Below are 24673 nucleotides of genomic sequence, written 5' to 3'. Positions count from 1 at the left end.
TTAAAATTTTTAAAACTTGTTTACTAAAAGACACCAAAAATGGTAAAAACACACCACACAAGTTATTCATTATGTAGACAAGCAACAAAGCATAAATATCCAAAGTATATGAAGAACTTCTACAAAACCATGAGAAAACAATACAACAGTCCATAAGAAAATGTACAAAATACTCAAGTAGGAAAAGGTTAATGAACAGTGTCTACATTGAATGCTGCCTGAGCCGAGGAGAAAGGGTGATTCCATCCGTTCCTTTCAGTGTTATACCATATGCATTTATTACCTTTCCAGAAATACATATAAAAGTGTTGCAAAAGGGGTGCCTGGGTGGCTCAGTTGGTTAAGCGTCTGCCCCCAGGGTCCTGAGATCCACACCCACAACATGTTCCCCACTCAGAGAGGAGCCTTCTTCTCCCTCCCCATCTACCTGATGCTACCCCTACTTGTATTCCCTCTGTGTGTGTGTGAAATAAATAAATAAAATCTCTTTTTAAAGTGTTACTAAACATAAAAATAATAAAGGAAAATAAATTATATGCTTCATATTTGGCCATGTGCGTTGGTCTATATTTTGCTATGACTTTATGGATTTCCTGAGACACATAGAGACAATATAGAACTTATCTTTTCACTTCCTTCTTGCCTATTCTGGCATAGGACAGGACACTGCTCCAAATATATTTGAACATTGAACAAAGCCTACCAGTTTTGTGGAGGCAATGATCATTTCTCATATTGTCTCTTGCAAACTTCCTCATGCATTTGTGCTAGGTAAGAAGTAATGTTCAGTGAGTGTTTGATGAATTTAACTCAGGTGATATGTATTTCTAATTTTATTTGTAAGTAATCTCTATACCCAACATGGGGCTCAAACTTAGAGCCCTGAGATCAAGAGTCACATATTCCACCGACTGAGCCATCCAGGCACCCCATGTTCTTCTTTTCATTCCAAACTGGTGAAGCTTTTAGATCTTAAAGACTCCTTTTGCTTCTTATTCTTTGACTAATCTCTTTCGTAAGACGATCAATCCTTTTATACTGATTCAGGTTTCTTTAGACAGTTGAGAGCTAAATCATTATTTACATTCCTTTTAGTAGATCACTGATGTGACAAATTTCAAACATTCCAATTATTATAAAGTCACTCTAATTCTTGATTCTTTTTGAAAATATAATTTCAAAATTCATAAAAAACTGGAAATCCATTTTTTCTTTCATATTCAATTTGCTGTGATAGAAATTCTTTATTTATTTTGTCAATTTGGTCCCGAGAGAAAAGATTGAATCCAGGAATAAAATAATGCTTCAGTTGTTCCGTCTTGAGGCACTCAAGAAAGTATGTCACACACTTATCAAAGCAGAGCTCTAGGTCTCTGGTGTCCCACTGACTGTCTTGTGGGTCCCGGGTACAGACATGAAAGAAGGCAGTTTTCACATGGTAGGAGCAGAATTTTTCCAGTTCCTTTCGGTGTCTAAACTTCACTTTCAATTGTTCTAAGAGATACTTCATTAGTTTTAAGCAATCTTTCCTATTGAATAAAAAAGAAAAGCACTTATTTTTATTTATTTACAACCTGCTTCATTCCACAAAAAGCTTTAGGCATCTTACAGGAAAAACATATGAAGATATAATAAACAATACAGATATTATGTATAAAAATACAAAAAACAATAAAGGCATAAATATAATTATAGGGTCATTCTAAACCTTGGTTATGTTTTGAAATATATGCTGTGAAGTTTCAAAAACATTTTATTCTTCCCTCTTCCTTATTTTTAGCTTAAATATTCTATCAGGATGAATGTATGTATGAAACTGGCAGATATTTATATTATTCATTCAGTTATTTAGTACCTAGAAAAATCTTGTTTTAACTTTTACAAAATGATTTTGTCTTACTAGGCTGCAAATATTTAATTATTCATCCAGTTATTTCGTAGTTGATAAGATGCAATATTACAAAACTATTTAGTCTTATCAGAAATACAGTTTTCTTAATGCCTGTTTTAAAGCCCACAGACAAAGCCTTAAAGAATCTGGTTGGCTCAGTCGGTTAAGCGTCTGCTTTGGGCTTAGGTCATGATCCCAGGGTTCTGGCATCAAGCCCCACAGGCTTTCCTGCTCAGCAGAAAGCCTGCTTCTCCTTCTCCTTTTGCCTGCCACTCCTCCTGCTTGTGCTCTCTGTGAAATAAATAAATACAATCTTTAAAAAAAAAAAGAACATCAGGGCACCGGGTGGCTTAGTTGCTTGAGCGAATGCCTTCAGCTCAGATCATGATCTCAGAATCTCAGGACTGAGTCACACATCGGGCTCCCTGCTCAGCAACGAGTGTGCTTCTCCCTCTGACCTTCCCCCTCTAATGCTCACTCTCTCTCATTCTCCCCCTCTCAAATAGATAAATAAAATCTTAAAAAAAAAGAACCTCCCATGCCCGCCCATTGGGCATTCTTGTTCTGACCTTTTAACTTCTGTGAACCTTCTACTGGACAACTTTAGAAACTCAAATGATTTCTTTTCAATCTCAGTTCTTTATGGTGTGTGTACTAACAAGGAAAACAATTACCCACTCTTAGTGTTGTTTCACGTTTAGCTAGTCAGTCCCTGGCCTTCAACACAAACCATCCAGAAGAAGGCATCAGTATCAATATCCAATAAGAATGATCTTTTGGCCTCTTCCAACTCTGACATTAATACTCATTACCTTGAAGCCACCAGAATACTAGGACACATCCAATTGTTGTGGCTATCTGTGGTGAGTGATCATATCCTCTCACTTGGTCAGACTTTATACAACTATCTGATCTAGCTTCAGGAATATGCTCTCTGGCCTTGCCTTCTAACAACACTATTTCCTTGGGCCCTTGGATTTGGCTTCCCTGGTTTCATGCTCATCTCCTAGATAATACTCCAGGATCAATCCAGCCACACACTGCCCCTAGGACTCAACTCAGCAACGATCATCTTTAGGTTAGAGCTATGAAATCAGTAAAGAATTAGATGTTCAGGGGTGCCTGGGTGGCTTAGTCGGTTAAGTGTCTGCCTTCAGCTCAGGTCCTGAGATCGAGCCCTGGGTCAGGTACCCAGCTCAGTGAGAAATCTGCTTCTCCCTCTCCTTCTGCTCCTCCCCCTTCTCGTGCTCTCCCTCTCAAATAAATAAATAAAATCTTTACTGTTTTATTTTTTAAAGATTTTATTTATGTATTTGACAGAAAGAGACACAGCGAGAGGAGGGAACACAAGCAGGTGGAGTGGAAGAGGGAGAAGGAGGCTTCCCTCTGAGCAGGGAGCCTGATGTGGGGCTCCATCAGCTGAAGGCAGATGCTTAACGACTGAGCCACCCAGGTGCCCCTAAATAAAATCTTAAAAAAAAATGAAATTTTCCATAGATAATCTATAACAAAACAAGGAAGTTACCTGCAACATTTTATTCCATCAGTTTCACAGCATGTTTTAGAATGTCCATGACTTTTCAAGAGGTCCTTCTCAATGTGAGAGAAGGAGAGCCGCCATGTTTCTTCTTAATTTCCAAAAGAAAAATAGAAAAGCACTTTACCAAAACATTCATATATAAATATAACACAATGCTAAAGTGATTTCCTTCATTAAAATATCACTCTGGAAGATTTCTAGGAGGAGACAGACCAAAAGAAGCGAATAGAAAAATAATGTAATTACATATTAAAACAAGTGATTTGAGGGCGCCTGGGTAGCTGTTCTGTATGGTTAGATATTTTTGTGATTTGTCCCGCATAACTGACCACCTGGACATACATATACACAGGCAGGCTAAAGAATGTTGTTTGTTAGACTCATGCTGTGTGAATAACCTTGGGAGTCTGATTGTTTAAACTGTATTATCTGGCCTCCAGGTCAGAACTGACCCTTCTGTTCTGGATGCCAGGAGCTACAAATCATATCTCACATCTCCTCCTGCTCCAGGCTCAGCTGGCCCCCCAGAATGGAATCCAGGAAGGGAGGCAGATACACAGCCCAGGTTCCTTGAAAACATAGAAACATGATAACGTAGAAATGCACCGTGCTCCAAACTGCATGTAGGCGAACACATGTTTCATTTCAAACCCTGTGATTTGCCCTATAATAATGGCCCTTATGGGGATGGTCAGTTGGAAGTCTCACCCGAGGGGAGGACCCTCCACCCAGGCCTCTCTATGGGGACCCCAGCCTGGCTGTTTCCACTGGGTTCCCTGGCTGATAAGGCTGGATGTTCCAAGTACTCGATTTGATGTAACTTTGCCTTATTTTCACTTATTGCCTACTATAAGCTTCATCTCTGTGTAGATTCCTTTCCTCTCCTGTTTTTGTTGTTTTCTGTAATAGGTTTCTATTAGCTTTTTATAATAAAAATAATAATAAAGTTTTCTTTCCTTTTTGGAACCAAAACACAGCAGTTGAGAATATTGTGTGCAGAACAGTGGCTCGGTCCTTAATGTGTCTGGCTCATGATTTCGGCTCAGGTCATGATCTCCTGGGTTGTGGGATTGAGGCTCATATGGGCTCTGCACTCAGTGAGGGAGTCTGCTTGAGACTCTCCTTCTGCCGCTCCCCCCCTCTCTAAAATAAATAAATTAATATTTTAAAAAATAAAATAAAACAAGTGATTTGAAGCAGACAATGAGCTGAGATAGGAAAAAATGGTGGGGAGCAGCACGGAGCTTAATATAATTAGCCATAACAAGATATAGTACTTTTATACATCGTTAAGTTCAGTTTTTTTAATATTCTGTTTCAATAATAATTTAAATCAATGGATTCACATTTTTTGTTCATTTTTTATACCATATTTGCAAGTTTTTGTATTCACTAAAATGAACAAAGGAATGTTGCCTTTTTACTATTCCTCGGGAGACTTCATATAAGAATAGAATGATTTCCAACCCTTCTCCCCAGGTTTTACCATGGCTAACTTTTTTACATTCTGACTATTCTATTATTTGTTGGTTTTATACCAGAAATATATGATTGGTTTATAACTTCCAAATCAATCAATTTACTCTGTTTCATTAACAGAACAGAGGAAAAACATATGATCGGGGTGCCTGGGTGGTTCAGTTGTTAAGCATCTTCCTTCAGCTCAGGTCATGATCCCAGGGTCCTGGGATCGAGGCCCACATCGGGCTCCTTGCTCAGGGGAATCTGCGTCTCCCTCTCCCATTCCCCTTGCTGTGTTCTCTCTCTCTCTCTCTGTCAAATAAATAAATAAAATCTTTAAAAAAAAAATGATCACTTCATCTGAAGTAGGAAATGCAGCTAATAAAACAACATTCATTCATAATTTAAATAAAAAACATCTCTTAGTATTTTAAATCTGGATGGAAACTTGACCTGACAAAAGGTAGATTCAATTGAAAGAGTTCCCAAAGGCAAAAGCTAAAACAATTTAGGAGTGCCTGGGTGGCTCAGGCAGTTAAGCATCTGCCTTTGGCTCTGGTCATGATCCCAGGGTCCTGCAATCAAGCCCCACATCCGGCTCCCTGCTGGGCAGGAAGCCTGCTTCTCCCTCTCTCACTCCCCTGCTTATGTTCCCTCTCTCACCGTCTTTCTCTCTCTCTCTGTCAAATAAATAAATAAAGTCTTTTTTTTTAGTTTATTTTTAAAAACTACATTATCATTTCTCACGTTTTGGATTATCGGCAAAAATTCCAAACTTTAATGAGTGTTGTCGCTAAGGCTGAGGGTGAAATCGGTACTCTTGGTACATTGCTGTGGGATTGCAGATTGTGTGATCCCTGTGGAGGTGATTCTGGCAATGTCTAGTAAAATTATGTATAGATCTACTTGACTGGTTGTGAAGACAGACTGAGAAAAGGAATGGGTACTACCTCCACACAGAGCCAGGGCTCGGTATTCAAGGTAGCTTACTAAGTGATATAAATGATAAAAAGAAGGTGTACTTTTTATCTTAAAGGGCGAGTAGCATATGAATATATGCAAATATGTGTTTACTTATATGAAAGGTAAACCAAAAACAAGAGAATTTCCAATTAGGGAAGGAGGGAAGAATGAAGAGCAAACAGCTTGGATGTTGGAACCATGTGAATGCCTGATAAATTTATGATATAAAAATAAATCAAAATTGAAAATCCAACATCTAGGGACACCTGGGTGGCTCATTCAGTTACAACAACAGCTTTCAGCTCAGGAGAAATTTTTTCAAGCAGATTTAAGCTTGATAGTTTGACTGTCTTTTTATCTTCAGAACAAAAGAACTACAAATAAATCTTCAACTTTTTAAATTATACTTTTGATAATGGATGCTGGTATTACTTCTAAATAAGATAGGTAGAAAGATTTTTTTTAATTTTTCACTAAAAACCAAATTAATCCTATTTTTAAAAATATAGCTTGTGAGGCCAGAAAATTTATAGTAAAATGTTTGGAAAGAGAAAAACTAAAATAGGTGTTAATGCATGCCTGCAATGTAGTGTCAGTATTTTCACTGCGAATATGCCCCCTCTGTTCAGTCATTTGGATACAGAGATTTGAGGGGAGGGGAAATACCTGAATACAGATAACCTAGAATGATAGGAGGAGAACAGCCAAGGGTAACGAGAGTAACAAGAGAGCAAGGTCACCTGAGCACCCATCACCAGCCTCCACTTTGATCTTAACCCAAGGACAGGAAGAACTACCCAGTCACACGGGCCTTTGAAAGACCACAGTGCCTCTGAGGGCTCTCTCATCCCTAATCTGATTTGTCTCCCAGTCTTGCCCAGGGCAGTCGGTAGTAGGCCAGCAAGAGAGTGGTATGGGTCCTGTCAAGATTTCTGCATCTCATACAGAGAGAGTTTCTTGGGATAGCCATTCTAGAAATTATTCAGGGGTGGCAACCCCTCTTTTCAGAAAGCTGTGTTCCTTTTCCAAAATTATGAATAATGATATCTGTAATTCCCTCTTAACCACTTTTCTTGCAGAAAATAACTCCTATATATGTACAATGTAAAAAGTTATGATGTGTCTACAAAACATAAGCCATCAAACTAAGCATGATTAATTAATTCCAGGATTTGTTCAGCAATACTAATTTGTAACTTGATTCCTACATTTTGTGGTCTCGTCCAGTATCCCTGGAATCCAGCTGTAGTGGTACCAAAAGTCCTTAATTTATGAGAAAAATAAAATAATCACCTAAAATGATTTTAGCTGTTTTATCTGCAGACTAACTCAGAACTTGAATGTTACCCAAGAGCACCACCTGAAAAACCTGTCCTTACCCGCCAGGCGGAGTACACAGTACACAGCAGTACACAGGTCCAACTGCACCCGAGGCTGCAAGGGTCAGGTAGCTGCATGGAGCGCAGCAGAAGGGCAAGAAGGAATGGGAATGGCAAGAAGGCTGAGAATGAGAATCTAGGCTCTGATGAGAACATTAATTTTAACTGCCTTGGATTAAACTAGGGATTTTACATACGCTGTCTCATTTTTACCTTCCCAGAAGCTATTTTTTTCTAATTTATTCATTTGAGGGGTGCCTGGGTGGCTCAGTGGGTTAAGCCTCTGCCTTCAGCTCAGGTCATGATCTCAAGGTCCTGGGATCAGGCCCCACATCAGGCTCTCTGCTCAGCAGGGAGTCTGCTTCCCCCTCTCTCTCTGCCTGCCTCTCTGCCTCCTTGTGATCTCTGTCTCTTTCTCTCTCTCTCTCTCTGCCAAAAAAATAAATAAAATAAAATAAAATATTTTTTAAAAATTTATTCATTTGAGAGAGAGAAAAAACTTGAGTGCAGTGATGGGGCGGGGGACAGAGGGAGAGAGAGAATCTCAAGCAGACTCCCCACTTGACACAGTAGCCCAATCCCAGGATCCCGAGATCATGATGTGAGCTGAAGCCAAGAGTCAGCCACTTAACCGACTGAGCCACCCAGGTGTGCCCCCACCCCCAGAAACTTTCAAGTAGCTTTGATTAAACCAGTATAGAGATGAGCGAACAGATTTAGAGAGACTTGGTTAACTAGCCCCAGATCACACATATAGTAGGAGAAGAAGCCTCAGGATTCAGACCCAGGGCAGTCTGACTCCAAGGCTAGTACTGCCCTTCTCTACTGAAAATAAACAAGCAAAAATAACACTCCAATGTGAGTTAGAAGACATTTTAAATCTGAGTATTTGATATTACTGCTACAACTCTGCCTTTTTCTTTTTTTTCTTTTTCTTTCTTTTTTTTTTTTTTTTTTTTTTACACTTTTCCAACGAGTAATTATTATTAGTTAGGCCATGATTCAGAATCCCAGGGTGGGGATCACCATGCATCCAGGTCCGCCTTCACCAGCCTGGGAGAAGGACGGAGGACAGAGGAGAGGTGGGCGGAGCCAGTTCCGATCTTCCCAGGAAATGTGCCTTCTGCCTGGCGGTCGTCTCAGGTCGACACCCAGGTAGTTCTGCCAGCAGTTCCTGGTCTGGTTCTGGTTAGGGAAGTGGCTGTCAAAAGGGGCAGTCTGGAAGTTCTTAATTTTGGTCTTGATGTCTTCTGCCATGGTGCTGACTCTAAACACACTACAGCAGCATCTCGCAGCTCAATGTGACCCTCAGCCAACTCTGCCTTTTTCAATTACATTCCTCACCAAACTCCCATTTTACAGTCTGTTTAGCCTGATGGCTCTTGATATGTTGACAGCACTAATTACTGTCCTAGGATATAACATTAATAACCCTTGGGTGCCTGGCTAGCTCCACGGTTAGAGCATGTGACTCTGGATCTTGGGATAGTGAGTTCAAGCCCCAGATGGGGCATAGAGCTTACTTTATTTATTTTTTTAAAGATTTTACTTATGTATTTGAGAAAGAGAATATGATCGGGGGGAAAGGGAGAAGCAAAGGGACAATCAGACTTCCCACTGAGTGGGGAGATCTATGTGGGCTTGATCCCAGGACCCTGGGATCATGACCAGAGCTGAAGGCAGACACTCAACTGATTGAGCCTCCCAGGTATCCCATAGAGCTTACTTAAAAAAAAAAGAAAAAGAAAAAGAAAGAAAAAAGGACGGACCCCTCTTTTTGTCTGTAAGTTAGCCTTCGCATTCAAGTTACCTTGAAAACCATTTCCTTCCTTCGCATGCTTGGGTACCAGGTAAAACGGCTGTCGCCTTAAATTGGTTTTAACTTTTGTTCCAAGCCACTGACTGATGGGCATTCCTTCCTGGGTGCTAGCAGGCCAACTGCTTTTTGACTCCAAAGCCAGGATTATATCCACAGATATTTCTTTGGGTTTTCTAATAAGAAGTGTTACAGCAGGGCTCCCCCTCTTCTTCTTCTCCAGAATGACATCGATACCTGTTTAAAAGTATAAAAGGGGAAGACAGCAATTATCAATACGGTTTTCTGCAAAAATAATATATCCGTAAAGTGCTGAGTGTAAGGTGAAAATGAGTTCTAAAGTAGAAACTGACCCCACAAAGCAAAGTGTTTTTCCCTGGGGCAACTGGGTGGCTCAGTGGGTTAAAGCTTCTGCCTTCGGCTCAGGTCATGATCCCAGGGTCGTGGGATCAAACCCCACATCGGGCTCTTTGCTCAGCAGGGAGCCTGCTTCCCTTTCTCTCTCTCTGCCTGTCTCTCAGCCTACTTGTGATCTCTGTCTGTCAAATAAATAAATAAAATCTTTAAAAAAAAAAAAAGTGTTTTTCCCCATTTAAGCAATATTTATCGATACATACCATAGAGAAGCATTGTTAAAATTCTGTCTGGTGTAAATGATGAGAAGCCCCTGAAGATGTTGGGCTTTTGGAGTACTATGATAAAATTTTCACTTACATGTATAGGGGGGCAGTATGGAGGGAAGCCTGGAGAAAAAAGCAGATGAGTGGCAGGGAGGAGACGGGCCATCACAAAGACCACAGCAACTATCCAACACACAGCGTGTGTGTCTGTGACACCACAGAGGCGGGGGCACGAAGACAAGGGAGCAATGCATGTTCACTGCAGCGTCATTCACAACAGCTAAGACATGGAACAACCTAAGTGCCAATGTATGGAAGAACAGATACAGGAATTGTGGTACGTACACACAATGGACCAGCATTTGGCCTTAATGAAGAAGATCCTGCCACTGGTGGCGACAGGGTGATCTGGAGGCCATTACACTAAGTGAAACAAGCTAGATGCAGAAAGGCAGATACTGCATGACCTCACTTTTATGTGGAATCTAAAAAAGCAGAATACATAGAAGCAGAGGGTAGGATGGTAGTTACTGGGGATGGGGAGGTGGGGAAAATGGGGAGATATTAGTTACAGTTATGCAGGATGAGTAAGCATGATGACTGTCATTGATACTACTACACTAAATACTGGAAATGAGCTCAGAGAGTAGATTTTTAGGTCCTCTCACTTTAAATACAGCTGACCCCTGAACAGCATGGGTTTGAAATACATTGGTTGGCTTAAATGAGTGTTTTTCTGGTAAATACAGTACAATCTTGTAAATGTATTTTCTCTTCCCTATGATTTTCTCTTTTTGAGTTTTTAAATTCCAGTTAGTTAACATACAATGTGATATTAGTTTCAGGTATACAACATAGTGACTCAACACTTCCATACATCACCCAGTGCTCATCATGACAAGTCCAGTCCTTAATCCCATCACCTATTTATTTATTTATTTGACAGAGATCACAAGTAGGCAGAGAGAGAGGAGGGGAAGCAGTCTCCCTGTTGAGCAGAGAGCCCGATGCGGGGCTCAATCCCAGGACCCTGGGATCATGACCTGAGCCGAAGGCAGAGGCTTTAACGCACTGAGCCACCCAGGTGTCCCATCCCATCACCTATTTAATCCATCCCCTCCCCCGTCTCTTCTGGTAACCATCAGTTTGTTCTCTGTAGCTAAGAGTCTGTTTCTTTGTGTTCCTTTGCTTCTTGTTTTGTTCCTTAAATCCCACGTATGAGTATGATCAGATGATATCTGTCTTTCTCTGACCGACATATTTCACTTAGCATTATACTCTCCAGCTCAGTCCATATGATTGCAAATGGCAAGATGTCATTCTTTTTTCATGGCTAAATAATATTTCATTGTAGATATACATATACCACATCTTTATCCATTCATCAATCAATAAACACTTGGGCAACTTCCATATCTTGGCTATCGTAAATAATACTTCTATAAATATACGAGTGCATGTATCCCTTTGAATTAGTGTTCTTGTATTCTTTGGGTAAATACCCAGTACTGTGATTGCTGGATTATAGGGTATTATATTTTTAACTTTTAGATGAACCTCCATACTGTTTTCCAGAGTGGCTGCCCCAGTTTGCATTCCCATCAATAAAGCACTAAAGTTCCTTTATCTACACATACTTGCCAACACTTGTTGTTTCTTGTGTTTTTGATTTTGGCCATTCTGACAGGTGTGAGGTAATATCCTATTGCAGTTTTGATTTGCATTTCTCTGATGTTGTCATGATAAACACCTTTTCATGTATCTCTTGGCCATCTGCATGTCTTCTTTGGAGAAATGTCTGTTCATGTCTTAATTGGATTATTTGTCTTTTTTGGTGTTGAGTTTAATAAGTACTTTGTATATTTTGGATACTAACCTTTATTGGATATATCATTTTCTTAACATTTTTTTCTCTAACTTACTTTATTATAAGAATATAATATATACTACATATAACATACAAAATACATGTTAATCAGCTGTTTATGTTATTAAGAGGGCTTCCAGTCAACAGGAGGCTGTTGGTGGTTAAGTTCTGTTTAGTTATACACAGATTTTTGACTATGCAGGGAGTTTGGTGGCCCTATCATGTTGTTCAAGGATCAACAGTACAGTTTTTGTTTATTGTTTTTTAAGATTTTATTTATTGACAGAGAGAGAGAAATCACAAGTAGGCAGAGAGGCAGGCAGAGAGAGAGGGGGGAGGAAGCAGGCTCCCTGCGGAGCAAAAAGCCAGGTGTGGGGCTTGATCCCAGGACCCTGGGATCATGACGTGAGCCAAAGGCAGAGGCTCTAACCCACTGAGCCACCCAAGCGCCCCCAGTTTTTGTTTTTGTTTTTTTTAAAAAAAGAAGTGGGGAAGCCTGGGTGGCTCAGTTGGTAAAGCCGCTTCCTTCGGCTCAGGTAATGATCCCAGGGTTCTGCGATCGAGTCCTGTATTATAATAGGGGTCCTTGCTCAGCAGGGAGCCTACTTCTCTCTCTGCCTCTGCCTGCCACTCTGCCTGCTTGTGCGTGCTCGCTCTCTCTCTCTCTCGCCCTCTCTCTAACAAATAAATAAATAAAATCTTAAAAAAAAAAAAAAACCACAAGTAGCAGAAATGAGAGCAATTAAGAAGGTTTAAATCAGGGCATCTGAGTGGCTCAGTCATTAAGTGTCTGCCTTAGGCTCAGGTCCCGATCTCAGGGTCCTGGGATTGAGCCCCACATCTGGCTCTCTGCTCGGCAGAAGGCCTGTTTCTCCCTCTCTCTCTGCTTGTTTCCTCTCTTGCTGTGTGTCTCTCTGTCAAGCAAATAAATAAAATCTTTTAAAAAAATAAATAAAAATAAAGGGGTTTAAATAAACAAAACTGGTAGATGGACTGAATCAGTAAGGTAAGAAAGAAGGTAGAAGTCTAGAATGTAATCCCAGGATTTTGGCCTGGAAAATGGTTGACATTGATTTGATTCTTCAATATGGAACAATCAAAAGGAAGAAATATGGGGCTGAGTTGCACATGGTTTTAGACACACTGAGCTATAGGTGTGTGGAAAACCCCCAAGTAAAGATGGCCATATGACAGGTGGCTGTGGTGGTCAGAAATTCAGGAAAACCTCTAGATGAGAGATACTGGCTTTGCGATTGGGAAGTGTACAAGCAGTAGTTAAAGACTACTCTTAGACAAGACTTCTGGAAGGGACCACAGTGAGAGAGAAGCTAGAGAACCAAAGAGAACACTCTAGAGAAGGCCCTCATTTTCTTATTACTAAATCTGCAAAACCCACTTCTTACCCATGATATCCTTCTACCCTCCTATTCCTACTAAGAAGTGTCCATCTACCTTTCAAAGGCCACCCTTGCACAAAGGCTACCCCTCCCATCCTAAGCACCTTGTTTCTTCAATTGTTCCCTCTCTCCTCATCAGGGGCGGCTCCCTCCCTACCGGATCATTTCTATCTATATACAAAGGGTTCCAGTATTTCTCATTCTCAAATATCCCTCTCTCTTGACCCCACCCTGCCTCTTCCCCACACTTACCCACATTTCTGTGCCCTTTACAGCGGAGACTTTGTAAGGATATGCTTACACATGGTGTCCATACAGGACCCCACTGGAACTGTTAAGTCAAAGGCACCAATAAACCCCACAAAACTACAGAGCAAATCCTATGGTTTCTGGAAGTCAGTAGCATTCTACACCCTGACCCCTCATTCTGCAAAGTCACATAGTCTCCTTGGGCTCCTTCTCTTCTTCCCAACCTCTAATGGGATCCTCCTCCTCTTACCACTCTACTTAACACTGCAACTCCCCCTCCCCTAGTCTACCCTCAGCACTCCTGGTCCCTCTCACTTTGCTATACTTTTTCATCATAAAACTTACTATTTTCTAGTATATAAGATAATTATGGTTTCCATTCATTATTAATTGTATGTCTGCCCTTACCTAACCATGAGGTACAGAAGGTGAGGGTCTTCATCTCTTTGTTCATTACTGTATCCCAAACACCTAGACCATCTGGCACATTAGAGGATCGGTGGATACTGATTCATGAATAAACGAATCAATGCTCTCTGCCTACATGGTCTCATCTATGGCCAATGCCATTTATATGTTCACATACAGCCCGAACATATCCTCTGCACTTCAAACCCATATCCAATTACATACATGACATTCTCACTTCAGTGTATCACAGGAATCTCCAACTTAATATATCCAAAGCCAAACTCAACTTTAGTTCATACCTCAAGATACGTTCCTCTTCAGTCCTTCCCATCTTAGAAAATGGTACAATCAATCCACACAGGTGCTCAGTCAGAAATCTGGAGGCCTTCTTTAACTTAATCCTTTCTCTCAACCCCTACACTTACTCCAGAAGTAAGCACTACTACAAGCTTGGATGTGTCTGCTTCTCTCCATCCCATCCTCCATGTAAGCCACCACTGTCTTTCACCTGAATTACTTCAATATTTTCCCTTTTTCTTTCCTTTTCCTTACTTGTCTTTTTAGAATATCTTCACCAGAGAAGCCAGAGTAAACTTTTAAAAATACAAAGCCAAGGGTGCCTGGCTGGCTCAGTGGGTTAAAACTCTGCCTTTGGCTCAGGTCATGATCCCAGGGTCCTGGGATCCAGCCCCACATCGGGCTCTCTGCTCATCATGCAGCCTGCTTCCCCCCCCTCTCTCTGCCTGCCTCTGTGCCTACTTGTGATCTCTGTCTGTCAAATAAATAAATAAAATCTTAAAAAAAAAAAACAAAGCCAATCATTATGCCTTCATTAAAACCTGAATGAACATGAAATCATCTGAATTCATTTCCAGGATCTACAAGTCCTCGCACAATCTAGCCCCTGACCACCTCTTCAACTTCATTTCGTGTCACTCTTCCCCTTGTCCACACAGGCCTCTTATTGTTCCTTGAGCTTGCTATTTTCTGCCTTGGGGTCTTACTCCACCCCAATTGCCACTATTTCCCCTAGTTCATTCCCTTCAGAGCACTCGGTACAATTTGTGTTTACAAGCTTCAAGAGGTGAACCCGGGGATTTTATGCAACCACATGTATCCAGAGGCATAGGGCAGCTGTCCAGTGAATAGTCAGTGGAGAACAAACTAGAACTAATCAACATTTAGAAAGAATGCCAAGAAAATGTAGTAAACTAAAATCAAGAGCAAAGAGTTGTTTTCAGGAGGTACTGATCAATAGTCTGCTGCAGAGAGGTCAAGAAAGATCAGGAGAGGATGCTTTTGTAGTTCGTAAGTATGATGATTCGGTGCTCACGCTGCTGTGTGATATATGAATCCCTCAAACCCTGTTATGATGTGGGGAAAAAAAAGTCAGTAGAGGAGTGTACATTGGCAATTAGTAGGTATGATTAAAACTTCAAGAATCAGGGCACCTGGGTGGCTCAGTTGGTTGGGTGGCTGCCTTCGGCTCACGTCATAAACCTGGAGACTCAGGATCGAGTCCCACATCGGATTCCCTGCTCAGTGGAGAGGCTGGTTCTGGGGCACCTGGGTAGCTCAGTGGGTTAAAGTCTCTGCCTTCGGCGTAGGTCATGGTCCTAGGCTCCTGGGATGGAGCCCCACATCCGGCTCTCTGCTCAGTAGGGAGCCTGCTTCCCTTCCTTCTCTCTCTGCCTGCCTCTCTGCCTACTTATGATCTCTGTCTGTCAAATAAATAAATAAAATCTTTAAAAAAAAAAAAGAGAGAGAGAGAGAGTCTGCTTCTCCCTCTGATCTTCCCCCCTTTTCATGCTCTTTCTCCCACTCTGTCTCTTTCAAATAAATAAAATCTTAAAAAAAAAAAAAAAGAACTTCAAGAATCAAAAGTCAAAAATCTTACCTTGAATGTTTTTAATTTCTTCCTTAATGATCTTCCTAAACTTGAACAGCATCTTAGAAGCTGATAATATTTCATCTTCTACAAACTGAATCAGAGGATTTCCTTTAGGATTTCTTTTGAACTTCACGAAGTAATAAGCACCACTGTTGCAATATTCTTCTAGCTGAATTCTGGGGACCTCCAGTTTGAACATTATATCAAATTCATTAGGAGCAGAAATCTAAGAAATAGTAAAAGTAGCACTGAAATGTTGTTTTGTGAATATTTTCCAAGCAACTGCGATTTTTTTCTTGAAATGTCCACTTAACACACTACTTTGAAAAGCAAGATTCCTAAGATTTGAACCCTCTGGAAGGGGGATGAGTGAAACTAGGAGAGTATTATTGTTTTGGTTTGTAGTTTCCATACTTTTTTTTAACCAAGAGTATGCATTATTTTTATAATTTAGAACAATTTTAAATTATATCATGCAAACTTTTAAAATCCGTACCAACTTTTTCTGAATTAAAAACTTAAAATGAAAAACCTATAAGGTGCTATCGTTTATGTCACAAGTGACATGCTGCAGTCACACTCCTGTCACAATGGTCTAAAAAAACGTGTGTAGCCCTGTGCTGGCTAGTTGAGCAAGGGCCATCTTGTTAGAGTTGCTGGTCACCCAAATAACTGCGAGTGCCAAGTCACGCACTACATTAATGTCTTTGAACCACAGCATTTTAGGAGCTTCAAAGAATCATTTTCATCCTCACAATAATAATCTATGAATCAGCAATTATGTCAAATGATTATTTTTCCTGTAGTAAAAATACCACAAATCTCTCATGAGTCAGGAGCATGCTTTAAGCACAGCTATTGGACTGTACTGCTCAACAGGGTACCTAGGAGCCATGTCTACTGACCATATGAAATGGGGCTAGTCCAGATTGAGATGTACGTGTTGTATATTCAATCGTGTCCTCCCCAAACTCATATATTGAAGTCCTAACCCCAAAAGTGACTGTACTTCGAGACAGGGTTTTTAGATGGTTAAATGAGATCATGAGGGTACGGTGCTAATCTGATAACACTGGTGGGAGGAGAAGGAGGTGGTAGAAGAGGAAGAGGAGAGGAAGAGAGATTCCCTTTCTCTCTGCCCACATGCACCGAGGAGTAAAGTGAGGATACAGGGAGCAGGTGGCTGTCTATAAGCAATGAAGAGAGTCCTCACCCAAACCTAACCATGCTTGCACTATGATCTTTGACTTCCAACCTCCACAACTCTCAGAAAATAATCTTATGTTGTTTAAGCCACCTGGTTTATAGTGTTTTTGTAATGGCAGCCTGAGCTGACTATGAGAGTCAAACACTTGCGAGTGACATCAGTGAGAATGAAGTAAGAGCCTGCGAAAATCCTCTCTTCCATAAAAGCAACAAGAACACGGGCCAGATTAGTCAGTTCAACTTTTTCAGATCTGTATATTAACCAGGAGTTTGCAACAATCCAAGGAGGATCTGTTCCAGAAAAATGGCTGAATCTCAATAGGAACTGGGAGCTCTGTGGGCGCTGCCCTATTCTCACCCCCAGAGCACAGAAGGTTCTCATTCCCATTCCCTCTCAGAAACCTCCACCTAGAGTCCCTACTGTTCTAACACCATAAATTCAGCCACCCGTTTGGAAGCACCATATAAACAGAATCATATAAAATGTACTCTATTACAACTGACTCTTTTTAACATTACATTTGTGAGATTCACCCATATTGTTACGTGTGTTGGCAGTTTGTTCTTTTTCATCTTACGCAGTATACTACTGGCTTAGTGGAATATATCAGAATACATTTACTTCTTCTTTGAGTATTTGGATTATTTTCAGTTTTGAACTATTACAAAGTTAGTGCTCAGTGTTCTGAGCACTCTTATATATGCCTTTTGGTGGACAGGAGCACTCATTTCCACTGTGTACATATCTAGGAGTAGAACTGCTGGACCATAGGATAAGCGTATCTTTAGCCTTAGACCAAAGTGTCAATTTTCCAAAGAGGTTATACCAACCTATCTTCTCTTCATCAAGGCAAAGCAGTTTCAGTTGCTCCACATCTTCTAAGATGGAACTGTCAAGCCTTTTAAAATTTTAGCCATTCTAGTGGATAGATGTGTAACAGAATCTCATCACGATTTTAATTTACATTTTCCGGCTGATTAATGATGTTGAACACGATTATTGTTATTTGGATTATATACTAAAGCATCTATTCAAGTGCTTTTGCCCAATTTTAAATTGGTTTGTCTTTCTTATTGATTTGTACTAGTCCTTTGTCAAATATACATATTGAGAATAACTTCTTTGAGTTTGTGGCTTGCATTTTCATTCTCTCAATGGTGAGAAGTTCAATTCTAATGAAGTCCATTTTATCTATTTTTATGGTTAGCGATTTTAGTGTCCTATTTAAGAAATATTTGTACATCCCATTATTATGATGATATTCTTCTATGCTTTCTTCTAGAAGCTTTGTTGTTTCCTCCTTTATCTTTAGGTTTATTTTATATCTTGAATTAACTTTTGTATATGATGTGTGGGGTTGGTGGCTGTCATGGATTTCCAATTGACCCGGTATCAACTATTGAAAAAACCATCCTTTCTCCCATTGAACTACACTATTGCATATATTTTGTACTGAATTGAATTATATATGCAGGTCTGTCCCTGGACTTTCTACTCAATTAGCCTATTTGTCTATCATTGCACCAATAATATCTGCTTAATTAGGGTATTTTTATAGTAAGTCTTGCTCTTTGATAGGGTAAATCCTCTAACATTTTCTCCTTTAGATGTGCCTGATTTGGGGTACCTGGGTGGCTTGGTTAGTTGGACGTCTGCCTTTGGCTCAGGTCATGATCTCGGGGTCCTGGGATCAAGTCCCATGTGGGGCTCCCTGCTCTGGGACAGCCTGCTTCTCCCTTTCCCTCTGCCCCTTCTCACCCCCGTGTTCTCTCTCTCCTTCTCTGCTTTGTCTCTCTCAAAAACATAAATAAAATCTTAAAAAAAAAAAAAAGAAAAGAAAAAAGAATTGCCTGGGTTATTCTAGGTCCTTTGCATTTCATTTCATTTCATTTCATTTCATTTTTTTAAAGTAGTTTCCATGTCCAGCGTGGAGCCCAACATGGGACTTAAACTCAGAACCCTGAGATCAAGACCTGAGCTGAGTCAGGAATCAGATGCTTAACTGTCTGAGCCACCCAGGCACACCCCCACCTTTGCATTTTCATATAAGTCTTATAATAAGCTTGTCAATTTAATCAAAAAAATTGATAGGGCTTTGACTAAATTGCACTGAATCTATATAGATCAATTTGAGGAAAACAGAACATGATATAGATTTCCATTTATTTAGTCTGTTTTCAAATTTACTCAGCAATATTTTAAAATTTTTATCATCTTTAGCAATATTTATTCCTAAATATTTGATGATCTTGGGCGCCTGGGTGGCTCAGTGGGTTAAGCCGCTGCCTTCGGCTCAGGTCATGCATGGTCTCAGGGTCCTGGGATCGAGTCCCGCATCGGGCTCTCTGCTCAGCAGGGGGCCTGCTTCCCTCTCTCTCTCTCTCTGCCGGCCTCTCTGCCTACTTGTGATCTCTGTCTGTCAAATAAATAAATAAAATCTTTAAAAAAAAATTTGATGATCTTGATGCTATCATAAATGGCATTTTTACATTTCATTTACACTCTTTTTGTTGTTAATATATTGAGGTACTTTGATTTTTGTTTACTGACTTTGTATCCAGCAATCCTGCTAAATTCACTGATAACAGTTGAACAACACAGGTTTGAATTGGGCAGGTCCACTTCTACATGGTTGTTGTTGTTGTTGTTGTTGTTTTTAAACAGTACAGTATTATAAATGTATTGTGTCTTCCTTATGATTTTCTTAGTAACATTTTCTCTTCTCTTCTTACTTTATTGTAAAATACAATATAGAATACATATAATGAACAAAGTATGTGTTACTCTTACTGTTCATCAAAAAAGTCAAAACTAGGCTCTTAGTAGTTAAGGTTTTGGGGAGTCAAAAGTTATATGCAGCTGCACCTGGGTGGCTCAGTCGGTTAAGCGTCTGCCTTCAGCTGGGGTCATGATCTCAGGGTCCTGGGATTGAGCCCCACGTGGGGCTCCCTGCTCAGCAGGGAACCTGCTTCTCCCCCTCCCTCTACCTACTGATTTCCCTGCTTGTGTGTGCTCTCTCTCTCTGACAAATAAATTTTTTAGAAATTTAAAAAATTAAGAAAAAAAATTTTTAAGTTATATGCAGATTTTTGACTGCATGGATGGGGAAGAGTTGATGCCCCTAGTCCCTGTGTTGTTCAAAGGCCAACTGTATTTCTAATAGTTTGTACAAAAATTCGATCAAGTCATCTGCATAAATACGTTTTACTATTCTTTTTCTGATCTTACATATTTTGCTTCTTTTTCCTGCTTTGTTTACATGGACTCTACGTATTCCTTTACCGTCTCCTTTTTTGTTCAAAATTATGACAAGATTCATTCACGTTGTATGTGGCTGGAGTTCTTCTCTTTACTGGTTAATGTACTACTGGCTAGAACCACTACAATTACTTGATTTCTATATAGCCTTACACTCAGCCCAAACTTATGATTGGTAAATTGCAAAGAGACAAAGAGAACATTATGCCTTCAGCTGGCAATTACCTCTGGGTAATTCCAAAATTTCCAAATTTCCACCTAAAACTTGACAATATTACAATAAAATACATGAATAAAAATGTGTCAATATGGAACCAAGTAAATAAATTACTGAGGTGTGTCTATTTTTTATCAGTTACAAAGAGTTTGGAATCTAGCTTTGAAATCCAAGTGGATGCATAACAGAAGAAAATACACCAAAAAGATAACAGTGAATAAAATAAACAGGAATAATATTGCTCTTCTATAAGGTTTTCCTAACTTTCCAGGGACATCAACATGGAAAAGGGGTGACTATGGGAAAGGCTGAGAAAAGCGGTAGTGGGCGCGTAGCTGTGGGAGCCTGCCAGAGGATTAACTATTGGAGCCAGGCAATGAATCAACTCTACGATGAAAATGTATCAGTTTTGGGGCACCTGAGTGGTTCATGGGTTAAAGCCTCTGCCTTCAGCTCAGGTCATGATCCCAGGGTCCTGGGATGGAGCTCTGCATGGGGCTTTCTGCTCAACAGGGAGCCTGCTTCAGAGAACCTGCATCCCCCTCTCTCTCTGCCTGCCTCTCTGCCCACTTGTGATCTCTGTCTGTTAAATAAATAAGTAAAAGCTTAAAAGAAAGAAAGAAAGAAAATGTATCAGTTTTAAAAATCAATACATGTTTTAGGAAAACAAATTTCATTCAATTTCTTCCACCAGTGTATGATTTTAAAAAGGAGAGGCACCCGGCTGGCTCTGTCAGAAGAGCACATGACTCTTCATCTCAGGTTGTAATTCAAGCCGCACTTTGGGTGTGAAGATTACTTTTAGAAATAGAATTTTTAAAGAAATAAAAATAAAAAGGAGACAGGTTCTTGGGCAGCTGGTCTGGCTCAGTCGGTAGAGTATGTCCCACTCTTTATTTCAGGGTCCTGAGTTCAAGACCCACTTTGGATGTGGAGCTTACGTTAAAGAAAAAAGAAAAAGGAGACTGCTTCTGACTGGAAACTTCTTTAAACATCTTATTGTTCCTTCCATATGACTGAACTGAATGATATTTATGTAATAAGAATCACACTTAAGCCAAACAATCTAGTGAAAATTTTGCTCATTTGGCTATCAAAACACTTCAGATGGAATTATATAGTCTTCAGTGCTAAAAGAGTTTTAAGGTTCAAAGACTGATACATACAGGGACGCCTGGGTGGCTCAGTGGGTTAAGCTGCTGCCTTTGGCTCAGGTCATGATCTCAGGGTTCTGGGATCGAGTCCCACATCGGGCTCTCTGCTCAGCAGGGAGCCTGCTTCCCTCTCTCTCTCTCTCTGCCTGTCTCTCCATCTACTTGTGATTTTTCTCTGTCAAATAAATAAATAAAATCTTAAAAAAAAAAAAGACTGATACATATAGTATCTTTCTGGCAGTAAACAAATATCACTAGGTCCACACCAATGAAATGGGCAGCTGTTTAGGCTACAATTTATGTAAAACATTTTGTGACAATGGAGTTTACAATCCAGGTGGCAAGCCAAAAGAAAAATATATGAAAGGTTTAATTTCCACTGAAATCTACCAGGTTAAATGCTTATAGTGCGAATGAAGTTTGAATCTGCTACCCTGAGAAGACAGTGGTCTTGAGAGAAACCACCCATCCTTTCTTCTTGAGCACGTTCATTCATTCATTTGAAAACTTGCTATGTGTTAAGGCTTAGACACACAAAGATGCATAATATTTGGCCTGCTATCAGGAGTTTATAATTCTAAAAACTGAAATCTAGAGTTTGACAATCATTTACTTCTGAAGGAGAGAAGTTAATTGAATAAAGCCAATAGGTAACAATAAAATAAATTACGGTCACCTAAATGCTATCAGCCTCTATTTCCTTCATGCTATACCCAAGATTTTAACAGATCTCCTGCAGGTGCACAGCCCGGCCCTGAAAAAAACGGACTAGGTGAGAGCTCAACCAAAGAAATTGCCACTAGGGGTGCCCGGGGGGCTCAGATGGTGAAACCTCTGTCTTCACCTCAGATCGTGATCTCAGAGCCCCGGGATCCAGCGAGCTCCCTGTTCCGTGGGAATTCTGCTTCTCCCTCCTCCCACTCCCTCACCCCTGGTAGTGCGTGCTCGTTTTCTCTCTCTCTCTCTCTCTCTCTCGCTCGCTCACACACACAAAATCTTAACAAAACAAACAACAACAAACAAAAAAACAACCATCACTGGTCAGGAAAGATTCTCTAGTCAGAAACCTGCTCCCAAATCTTCAACGCCTACTGTCATGAAGACTTTAATAACTCAGCCACACACAAACAAAGGGAGCCGTGGAATACATACCCTGAAACAATCACGCTGTATGTGTATTTAGGAGGTACACTTTTTAGGGTCTGTAGGAGATCTTTTTCTTAAAAAAAAAAAAAAAAAAAAAATTTTTTTTTTAAATCACTCACTGTGAGGTTCCCATGACATTGGCATAAAAAAAAACTGGGGAGGGGCACCGGGATGGCTCAGTGGGTTAAACCTCTGCCTTCAGCTCCGGTCATGATCCCAGGGTCCCAGGATCGAGCCCCACATCAGGCTCTCTGCTCCGCAGGGAGCCTGCTTCCTCCTCTCTCTCTCTCTCTGCCTGCCTCTCAGCCTACTTGTGATCTGTCATATAAATAAATAAAATCTTTAAAAAAAAAAAAAACTGGGGAGAGGGGAAGTCGGCAGCGGCTGGGGGACTGACTGAAGATATTCTTCATATAATTTTTCCCGTAGGAAAAATGCTCCTAGATATACCAATTTTGTGTAATTTTTCTCACTCCTAATTATCCAAGCCGGAATCTAGGGCACACCAAGTAGGGTCCTGTTACAGAAACTCCATACAATCTGCTTGCATGAATGAATCTATACATTGGAATTTCCCAACAGTAATGTCTTGACAGTAGTTGGCACCAGTGTTGGCTAGCTGTACGTTCGCTGGATGTACAGATGGGTAAACGAACAGCTGTTCTTCTCTTTGGAACTGAATCACAGGCCACAAAAGAACAAGAGCCTGAGTTACTTTCGAAGGGAAGTGAGCGGCCGCGCGACCCGCGGGTGTTGGGACTATCGGGCAGGCTGGGGACGGGGGCGAGGGAGTCGGCGGGAGGAGAGGCGCTGGGCAGCTCACCTTCACGCGCTCGTAGTAGCTTCCGGTGCACAGCCGCGAGACACCCTGGAACTCGGACTCGCAGCTCTGCAATCTCCGCTGCAGGTGGTCCACAACCCGGTTCACAATCTCCGCCGCCTCTGAGATTTCCTGGCGCCTCAGCTTCAACTTTTCCAGCACCGTTCGGGGCTTCCAGGCGCCCGGCGCCGCCCCCTTCTGCCTGAGTCTCGAGGCGGGAACCAGCGGGCCGAGGCCGAGGCCAAGGGCGAGGCGGGAGACCTCCGTGGGCTCTGGCAGGGTTCTCTGCTCCAGAGGGGCGCGCGCGCCCCTCTCGCGGCGAGATCCAGTCCTGGGAAGGGACGGCCCCGGGGACGCAGGAGGTGCCAGCTTCCCCGCCGGAACCGCCAGCCCCTCCACCACGTCCTCAGCACCCAGAGGCGCCTTCTTGGCACAGGCATTCCGCGCGCGCACCGGTGGTCTCTCGGGAGAGCCCGGGGCACGCTTCTTCCGCCCGGATCCAGGTGCCCCGACCCCGCCGCACTTCTGTGCTTTGGGCCCGGCTGCCCCAAGGGTGGCCGGAGGTTCGCTGGGCTCCGTCGGGGGACCCTTCACTCCTTGAGCCTTGGGCGCGGCGGCTCCGGCCTTCGAAGCTGTCCTCGTGGCCTTTCCGCGCCGGGGGTCCATGGCTGGCGCTCTCTGTTCCCCGAAAGAAGAGAGACTTGGCCTAGGGAAAGGCCACGGAAGGAGGAGCCGGCAGTCGCAGCAGGAAATGAAACTTAAATAACTGGCGGGAACACAGGGACCGCGGCCTGAGAGCAAGCGCCCAAACTGAACCCTGGGAGGTCACGGGGAGCCGGGCCGGGCCACCAAGGGGCGGGCCGCCCGCGGTGCCCGGAGAGATGCTAAGTTTCTCACCCTCCGTTGCTCTAGAGTTGCCAGGTCAGGAAGCAACCAGTTCAGTTCAACCTCTGAACGCAACCAGAGGACCTCAGAAAACACCCTCAAGGTGCTTTGAAAGCTTAACAGATTTGCTGGAATTAGGCCTAAAAGAATTTGGGGAAACTGGAGAGCTTCTCCCACATTGAAGTCGACAGAGAAACTTTTTCTTTTTTTAAGATTTTATTCATTTATTTGAGAGAGAGAGAGAAGGAGCGGGCTGGGGGCAGAGGGAGAGGGAGAAGCAGACTCCCTGCTGAGCAGGGACACCCCAACTTGCCTCACCCCCACCCCCACCCCCAAGCCTCCGCCATGCAGGGCTCAACCCCAGGACCCTGAGACCATTACCTGAACCTAAGGCAAATGTTTAACTGGCTGAGCCACACAGGCACCCTGATAGAGAAACCTTTTCAGTGTGAGTTTAAGTAAGGGTACTTTTTAAATTAATGAAATAGAAAATGTCCAACT

General features: G+C 41.7%; 1 protein-coding gene and 1 pseudogene across 1 annotated transcript; one reads left to right on the top strand and one right to left on the bottom strand.

Annotated features, from left to right (window-relative positions):
• Positions 1-24097, bottom strand: CGAS (cyclic GMP-AMP synthase). The gene is made up of 5 exons (XM_004770728.3): positions 23291-24097; positions 15492-15711; positions 9045-9287; positions 3417-3519; positions 1-1529 (listed from the first exon to the last, which is right to left on the bottom strand). Exons 1-5 carry the CDS (start codon positions 23951-23953, stop codon positions 1178-1180), a joined length of 1581 nt encoding a protein of 526 aa, XP_004770785.1. The 5' UTR covers positions 23954-24097; the 3' UTR covers positions 1-1177.
• On the top strand, positions 14888-14977 carry LOC123390669 (annotated as a pseudogene).
• Positions 24098-24673: the final 576 nt, after the last annotated feature.

Source organism: Mustela putorius, unplaced genomic scaffold, assembly GCF_011764305.1.
Source record: "Mustela putorius furo isolate JIRA1106 unplaced genomic scaffold, ASM1176430v1.1 tig00000135_pilon_pilon_pilon, whole genome shotgun sequence".
Taxonomy (NCBI): domain Eukaryota; kingdom Metazoa; phylum Chordata; class Mammalia; order Carnivora; family Mustelidae; genus Mustela; species Mustela putorius.
Note: the sequence above shows the minus strand (reverse complement) of the source record. Positions and strands in the feature narration are given on the sequence as shown.